Genomic DNA, 9464 nt, shown 5'->3' with positions numbered 1-9464 from the left:
TACGTAAAACCCACCGACAAACAGCTAGATCACGAATATCATTTCACAAGTCAATTTGAACTGGTTGAATAACTTTTATTTAAAGCTCCAAAGAGAAACTTTCAGATTGTGTTGACTTTGGCCACCCCTGTGGACAAAGAGATAACTCTTATTAATTTGCTGATGCAAATTAAGGTGTTACTACGTGACTCTTAGCCATGGATGTGTAAAAGAAAAAAATATATTTCTGCAGTGCTGTTAATCCCACCAGTGGCAACAGCTTCAGGCATTGCAAATATGAGTGTGCTGCTGCACTAGAAGTTTATAACATGTTTTGCTAACTTCAAATCAGACTCGAGGGACTCTGAATCATTTACAGCATCCAGCATGAAAGATGTTTACACAGGAAATAAGATACACGTTGTGTTTACAAAAATATGAAGGCATATGTATGAATTCAAGCAAAAACTTAAGTACTTTTCAAGTTAGCTGTACATCCACATAAACACAGCCTACTTTATTCTTGTAATGTTTGAAGTTAAATTGCTTGCAATAATATTTCTCATATGATGAAGATGAATTAGATTAACTGATTTAGGAAAATATTGTAATTGTTACAATAAAATTACAATATAGACTACTTTATAATGGGTTTCAATGTTCTATGAAAAAAGAAAATGCATTAAAGTTGCATTAAGTCTTAAACAGAACCTTGAATCCATATATATATATATTAAACAAGCATGGATGGCAAGGAATGTCGCACAAAGCTGCTATCTCACCAAAGAACACATTCTTACAACCAAAACAAGCATTAAAATGTTCTTATCTGAGTGTCTCAGTCCCTTACATTTATGAAATATATGAATATATTGTACTTGGTTGTGTCTCAAGCTTCCTGACAGCAACTGTCTCGATGGACAGGTTTTTAGTGCAGTACAACAGCGCCATCTCTAGGTTAAATTGTGTACATCTCTCTCTAGCTGCAGTGTTAGTAAAACAATGTTTTTCTTATTTCAGTCAAATAAAACTTGTTGTTTAAAATGAATGAGTACAGTCCAGAGTAATTAAGCAGGAATTAGAATTAGAAAGCATTAGAAAGGGAAGAATAAAAGTTGTTTTTTCCCCCAACTTTATTTTAGATGTACATAACAAACAATGGGTACATTCAGAAGGAGCATTATACATAAACAATCCTTAAACACACAGAAACAATACAGCTTCAGTTGAGAATTTAAGGTGAATGAGAAAATTATACATACATAAAAAATAAATATCAAAATAAGTTGAGTAAGGAGAGGGATCATTTTATAATTCAGTGAGGAATTCTTTTCATAAAATCATATATTTCAAGTGCTCTTAGTCCATTATTTTCAATGATTTTTAGGTATATTTGGATTTCATTTAGAAAAACAACATATTTAGGGGGAGATTTCATAGTCCTGTTTTTATGAATAAAGAATTTTGAGAGGCATATAAATATGTTTCAGCATTTCCATGTGTGTGTATGTGCATGTATGTATGTATATATATATATATATATATATATATATATATATATATATATATATATATATATATATATATATATGTATGTATGTATGTAGGTGTATCTGGATGTATATGGATATATATTTGTATTTTTATACTTATTGCTCTTTTACCTTTTTCAATTATTTATTTTTTGATATTCACCTACTCATCGTATTATAGTTTCACTATTCTTTATTTTCCTGCTTGAGTACTTATCAATCTTTTATTTTAAGTTATTATCACATATTATTGGCTTGTTTCTTTATTAATTTACTTAATGTGGTTCTTATGCAAAAACATCACTTCCTTGAATTGTTTGCATTTGTTTTTTTTTTTGTAATGTGTCAAAATCTAAATAAAAAGATCTCTGAAAAAAAAAAGAAATATGTTACAGCAGATTTCATTACTTTTATTTTTTATTATCAAAACTAAAGGTATGTCATTTATTGAAAAGGAAATTGTAATGGATTTAATTTCTACTTTTAAGCTTTCATGGATATCAATCCAGAAGGTTTTCACAGTTTGGCATGAGAAAAAAACATGGTTCGTCGACTCAACTTCATTTTCACAAAGGGGGCATAAATGATCTCCAAATTTAAAGCATGCACAGAGTAATTCTTTAGAAGGATAAGTATTGTCGATGGTCACTTTACTCCTCTGCTGGATCACAGGGCGCCGCCATGTTGGACGATACCAACTGATTTCTGCATATTTATAAAATGTAAACAAATGGTTTCGCGTACACATCACGCTCAATCTCAATAACTATTGACTACCTGTTCATTTTAAACCACAGGTTAAACTTTCTGGTCTCTATTAGCGTGTCCTACATTAAATTCCCTGCGGTGACGCACCCAATGTTTTCATGCGCATGGTTCAGTCGGTGGGCACTATGGCGCTGGCCAGACTTGGTAAATGTTGTCGGTCGTTGGTACGTGAGTCCTCCAAAGGACTGTTCTGTGGAATATTACAGCCAGGTGTGATTGAAGGCTGCATAGGAGGTAAGACACACTAAACTCGGGAGTATATACTCAGTATGATAATCAGATGACCATTAAAACAGCCTGTTTCACTGACATATGCTACACCTACATAGCATCCTATAAGTAACCCACATGTGTGCTAATGGGCTTTACAGTAGGAACTAAACAGTGACAATATACACCAGAGGTTGTGTTGACAAAGGTTTCACTTGCATGTGTTGTTGTTTGTTTACTTTAGTCATTTTATTCTGACTTTGTGTGTATGGCGTCATTACAGTTAGCCATCCAGCTAGCATAAATAAGTCATAACTTTTACTGTTATCATATTATTTTAGCCTGTACATATTAGTCATGCCTATTTGTTGTTCTTTTGTATTTATAGCTGATGTTATTGTTATTATTTCTATTTTATTTTTATTCTTATGCCTTGTACAAAGAGAGCACAGTTTACCTAAGTCAAATTCATTGTGTGTTCAAGCAGACCTGGCCAATAAAGCTGATTCTGATTCTGATTCTGATTCTGAACTTTTAATCAATCAAGCTTTATTTATATAGCACCTTTCATACAAATCAAATGCAACCCAAAGGACTTTACAGTGATTGAAAAACAAGAAAGAAGCAGAAATAAAACAAAGGCAAGACATATTAGGGGACAATAATAATAATAATAATAATAAAAATAATAATAATAATAATAATAATAATAATAATAATAATAATAATAATAATAAATAGTTATAATACAAATTAAAAATAGGAACAACATAAAATAAAATAAAATAAAGACCAATGCACACCAAAAATAAAATATGTGTAGTTAAAATAAGTTAAAGCATCAAAATTAAGAATACAAATAGTTAGAATAAGTAGATTTAAAAAAAGGGTAAGGATAAGAGTTGAAATACCAAACTAAGGCTAAAAATATCAACTAAACTGAGTAGATTAATAAAAATTAAATAAATGAATGAATTAAAACATAAAATAGAATAAGATAACTGTTAAAATTACTAAAATAAAAATGCAACATTTAAATCAATATTATAGTAAAAGGTAGGTAATAAAATTGTTAAACCCTACATAAAAGCCAGGCTGAATAAATATGTTTTTAGTTTACGTTTAAAAGTCTCAATATCTCTATCAGCGCCTCTTTAAAGGTTATTTATGCAGGTATGCCAACTTTACTTTTGCTCTACACAACATTACAACAATTGTAAGATACATGCATCAGTAATGCTGTTTTTTTTCTTCCTTCCAGCTAAAAGGCATCTGTTGTCAGAAGACATCATCAAACTACAAGACTTCCAGCAGAGGAAGCTTGCTGTAGCTCATCTTGCCTATGGATCAAAAGGTGAGGCACTTATTGTCACTGGCTGGAAGCCTCAGTTTAATTTGTGTTGTATGATTTATCTAAGCTCAAATTTTAAATGTGCTTTGCAGGAAATTATTTTGAGCTGTTTAGCCAGAAGCTGCAGAAGAATGAGCTGATACTGAGAGATGAGCTGAAGCTGCTACTTCACTTGTGCCAGTCTGCAGATGACTTGGTTGTCGCCAGAGATGCCCTTTATCGGTAAATGACAAAGATGTCATTATGTACACTTTGCATTGTTCTTTCTTTCCTTTCTTCCTTTATTAGGATCCCCATTAGCACAAGCATAAGCATTGGCTATTCTTCCTGGGGTCCAACACATATAAAATCATGCACACTAACACACAATCAGCAAAACAAGACAAACAAACCACAATACAAAAACAAAAACAGCTCCTCATAATGAATTACAAAATAACATACAGAAGAAAAACAAATTGGCCATTCATTTGGCAGATGTCAACACAAAACCATAGTAACAAGTAAATTAATGTTTTAACTTTCACTGTGCCTCGAGATAATGTGATGCACATCCACACATATGAATGTACGTTATACATTTAATAAACACAAAACACATCTGATCACTTATGTTTCTAGGATCATGTGTTTTGACACATCAAATACAAGAAAAGGGTAAAGAAGACATTATAATTATTTCACTCTTATCAAAGAAGAAGTTCTACCTTCATCTAAGTTAACCAATTTTATCAATATCTGTTTTCTTGTTTGGTAACTCGGGTGTTTTTTTAATTATGTTTGATAAGAGACATGAAAATAGTTTTTTAACAATAATTTGAAGCGATCTTTATTAACTTCTTGAGTTATATGCATATATATATGTTGGCATATAGATCACTGAACAACAAATCAATTAGAGCTGTAAAGAGTTTCTTTCCACACGTCATTACTCTCACAAACAGTAAATCCAGCCACATAGTGTCAGACTAATCCAGTAACACTTAACATCTACTGAAGCTTATTAGATGATGTATAGTTTATATTTTAGATACTCAGTCTTTCTACAGTTTTTAAAAGTCATTGTTGTTTCCCTGTTACTTATAAATTGATACTTGTACATCAGGGTTAAATGTTAATGTTCTGACTTGTCAATCTTGCTTTCTCCTTAGCTACAGTGGACTATCTCAGAAGAGATGTTATGATAGCAAGTGTTCTGTTTTGATAATGATTTTAAGACCTTAATTTGCAACTTACTGATCCAAAGTACCAATCCAAAACCAATAACAACTGTTTACTACATACATACCCTATATTGGAGTTGTTTGATTTCATCAATCATCACGTCGGCACAATTTACACCTTATAAATAAATGTAACAGATACATGTGAAGAATTGATAGTATAGAACTTTAAGTATCTAGTCTTACAGTCAGGTATTACTAAATATATAATGTACTACTGTAGAAGATTAGATCCAGAAACAACATCACTCTAGACTCATACACAGAAGAAAGAGACAGATTATTCTGATTGAAGCTACAGCGGTTAATGTAGTGTTTTTATTAGTTTCACTGGCCTGGTTTGTCTGTACTCAAGAGTGGAGACCCCTGCTGGTAGTTTTATTCCCATTTAAAATCTTGTGATTGATAAAAACTGAAGGGATTCTTACTTTAATATAATCTGATCACATAGATGAATCCAACACTGATCATAGCTCCATCTCAGTTGGCAATTATTAACTTTTCTTAACTGTGTCAATAAATGTTGCACTTTCTATATTCCCTGTCACAAACATTAGCTAAAGGGAAATGACACACTTAAAAAAAATCCTTAACAAGCCTCTGACTTTTGTTCATTACGTCAACTGAATTGTGTATAAATGATGTTTTGATTTCCATTCATAAGGTATCACGCAGAGAACCGCAATCTACTTTATGGAGATTTTAAGTTCGGTCCTCTCTTCATGAGACAGTGCTATGAGCTGGGTATGGAGGACCTGGCTGCTTCCACACTAATAGATAAGGTAACAAATGTAATGATTAACCAAGATTGTGACTGTTTACAGGGTGCCTTATAACCACTGTGAGGGGTTTTTAACTTGTTATGAAACAGACATGAATTAACATTTCTGCCTCTTTGCTGCAAAGGCAAACAAGACCATCAGCATAAGATAGAACATTTTGATGTAATTCACACATTGCTGCTAAGACAGATTGTTTTATAATATTTTCTACAACAAAGATACTCAATAAGTGACACATTTGACTGTAAAAAATAAACAAGTATTTACACGTGTGGAATAAAACAGTGAAGCAATCAAAGTTCTAGCTTTGTCCACCTGGGGGCTCTAAAATTGACACAAACTAAGAATACCTTGCAGGAGAATTAAGTAGCATAAAAAGACAGGGTTGATACTTTTGTGGGGGCAGACTTGGACTGATAACATGTTTATAATTTCATCATGTTCTCCTGTCTGAACAGAATATGAGCGGATTCTTCAGAGACACGACTTCCTTTAACATCGCCATAGACATGTTATTCACAAAAGGCTCTTATGGAGGTAAGTCAGAGGTTGGCTTTCTAATGTTTTTCCCATAATAATATTCCTACAAGCCAAAATTTGATCATATTGTACCAAAGTGATTTGTAGAAGTTGTTTTTAAAACTGTCACTATTGAACTGATTCAGATCTAATGTGTAACTTTTCTCTTTTCCAGATGCCGTGGAGGTATTAAGAACTATGAACAGCCAAGGCATAAAGTTCAACAAAGACACATTGATTCTGGCATCTGGCACCTGCTACAAGCTGGTAAAATAAATGTTGCTCATAAATCTATTGTAACATCACAGCCTGAAGAGTTATGTCTGTGCAGAGCTACTGTTTTTAATTCAGATGATTCATGTTGGTCAGGACACAGCTGAGTCGCACAGGATCTGCAACGCTCTGATAGAGGAGGGACACAGCATTGGCAACTTTATCCCCAGACATGCTTACTGCTTCGCTGTAGCATTAGCACTAAGACAAGTGAGTGTTATCTCTTTCTTGTATTCATTTAATCCCTGCTGACAGATGTGGAGAATATTACATCACTGATAATCTGCTTTCTTTTTTTCCTGCAGAGTGATACAGAAAAGGCAAAGTCATTGTACTCTCAAATAATGAACACTGACAGCAGGTTGTGCCAGAACTTGAAGGTATTGGTGCATCCGTGTTGTGTACTACAGTGGACACTGTTTGTTGTTGTTGTTCAATAATTAACATTTTTCAAATTGTGTCTTAGGTTGCATTGCTAATAACGGCTGGAGAGTTGAAGGATGCCATCTCCATGCTGTCTGCAGCCTTATCGCTAAATAGTCCAGCTTTTGTGAAGAGGCTTGAATTTTCTCAGGAGTTGGTGAGTCAGACTTCTTGAACTCAGAAAATTCAACAAATAAAACTTAAAATGGTAAGCTAGCTAGAGGTGCAGAAATGGAATGTGTTCCCTCAAATAAGTTTTATGCTGGGAATGATTATCATGACTTACTTTAAGGTTTGCTGTGAGTAATATAGAGGCTTTAGTTGTATACTTACAGGCACAGTGTGTAAAATTGTAGTATTTAGTGATATCTAGCAGACGGATTCTACATTGAAATGCTCCCTTGCTCACCTCATCAGTGGGTGAAGCAACAGTGGCCTTCGAGGACAAGAAGCTCCTTTGATGCATGATAATTGTGATCCTCCATTTGTCAAGCTTTTACCATCAAAAACGCCTATTAATGCAAATTATTTTGCACACTCAGCCGGTGCATTATGTTACTAGTTTGTCCATTCTCTTTTACTGTAGAATCATGGCGGTGAAAGATGGCGGTCTCCATGCAAAGGGGCCTGCTCCCATGTAGACATATGAAGCTCATTTTAAGTTCACAAAAACAAAGCACATTTTGTATTCAGGGGTTTATGCTCTACTTTAAAAATACTTACAAACATTACATTCCATTTCAACCTGTTCTGCTAGATTCTGCTCATCACTACGCACTGCACCTTTAACTGAGGTTTTTCATAAGAAAACAAACTATGACATTTTACCACAAATTAGATACAACAATCACTGCTAAAGCCCTGCTGAAGATGTTGCTCATTGCCCCTCGTGTCCGGTTTCAGATGGAAATGCTAAGGTTGCAGACTGAGGATGGATCATTAATGCTGAAAGTGGAGCGGATAGTGACTCAGCTGGAGCGAGCCGGTCAGGTGACCCTTCACACCCTTGACGACATGCTCTGCCACACACCGTCTGGGAGGAGGAATCCAGCGCCAATAGCGATGGAGAGGAGAACAAGCAGAAGAACTCTGAAACCACTACAGTCAACTCTGCTGCTAGAGTGACAGGAACTGTGCACCATCCATGAGACGAAAAGGTCTTATGCAGATGGTCAAAAAACACAGACTCTGCTGGACTTGACTTTGATAGATGGCTTCATCTACCTCTCCTTAAACACGCACACATTTATCCCTCTGCAGGTTAGACTTTCTCCTTTCTTCCATAATTTAACTTTTAAGCTCACGGTTCCTGTTCATGCTTCGAAAGAAATAACAATATGAATCAGTATTGAAATACTGTGGAATAATGTTGTATGTATAAATGTGTAAATGAGCTATTAAAGATTAATGGGTTATTTAGATATGATTTATACATTCATTTTACTTTTAATTCTAAGGGTTGCTGGTGAAATCAGGTTTGCTCTGCCCTCCTTAAGGGGTGGAGTCTTTCTTAGTCTGTCTCACAACACAATCAGCTGCCTGTCCAAGATAAGATCCTTCTACTTTACTGCAGTGTTCTTCTAATGTTTTGTGCAAAATGCAGTCCAAAGTACATCTAGATTGAATATAATGCATCAGCAAACCTATATATATTTATACAGTAAAGTATATGTTGGACTTTATGTCCATTAGATGCTTTTAATGTATTTTCCTCCATTTCCCATCTCCAAACCCAAGTTAAGGTGACTTATATTTGCATGATTTTGGTCAAAAAAGTGAAGTTTCTCAAAAAGATAAAATGTCAATATTTTAAAAAGCCAATGAGTCATCTGAAAACCCTTGCTGTTGTTATCAAAGTATTTTCAGAATTCAGAGAATTTTCAGTCCAAATAATGATGAAAAGGACCGTCTATTTTTTGTAATTATAAGGCTTTTTTTTCTCGTTATCAAATCAGAGCTGCAGGGCAACTAGCACACTGGATTGGAAATTGAATCACAATTTAGGAAATAGGCTTGGATAAAAAATAAAAATAAATTGCTTTTTTTTTTTTTTTTTTTATAATTTAGGAGAAGAAGATAAGATATTTCCCCCAGGGAAAATCCAATGTTTCACTCCATTGCTGAAATATGCCACACAGATACAGACAAAGTTCTATGGAGTTGCATTTATGAAAGTACGACAGATTCAGCTATGAGCACAAGTGAACTGACACCTATCCAGCTTTCAGTCCAATTTCCAGACATGGTATGTGAAGAGACTTTAACGATTCAGACTGAGCTGCTGGTGTACAACATTTTTTATCCAGCTGTTTTGATGTGTCTTGGGCATTCCTGTCTGAAGAGGTGTAATAACCAAAAGGTAAGGCAAGGCAAGGCAGCTTTATTTGTATAGCGCATTTCATAC

General features: G+C 34.2%; 1 protein-coding gene across 1 annotated transcript; it reads left to right on the top strand.

Moving 5' to 3' along the window:
- Positions 1 to 2210: 2210 nt before the first annotated feature.
- On the top strand, positions 2211 to 8486 carry ptcd2 (pentatricopeptide repeat domain 2). Its single transcript, XM_034710452.1, has 10 exons — positions 2211 to 2513; positions 3751 to 3843; positions 3933 to 4062; positions 5728 to 5845; positions 6304 to 6382; positions 6540 to 6631; positions 6734 to 6847; positions 6943 to 7017; positions 7104 to 7217; positions 7964 to 8486. Exons 1-10 carry the CDS (start codon positions 2378 to 2380, stop codon positions 8183 to 8185), a joined length of 1173 nt encoding a protein of 390 aa, XP_034566343.1. The 5' UTR covers positions 2211 to 2377; the 3' UTR covers positions 8186 to 8486.
- The last annotated feature ends 978 nt before the right edge of the window (positions 8487 to 9464 follow it).

The sequence above is a fragment of the Notolabrus celidotus genome, chromosome 19, assembly GCF_009762535.1.
Source record: "Notolabrus celidotus isolate fNotCel1 chromosome 19, fNotCel1.pri, whole genome shotgun sequence".
In the NCBI taxonomy this organism is placed as follows: domain Eukaryota; kingdom Metazoa; phylum Chordata; class Actinopteri; order Labriformes; family Labridae; genus Notolabrus; species Notolabrus celidotus.
This window is presented reverse-complemented; position numbering and strand designations above follow the sequence as displayed.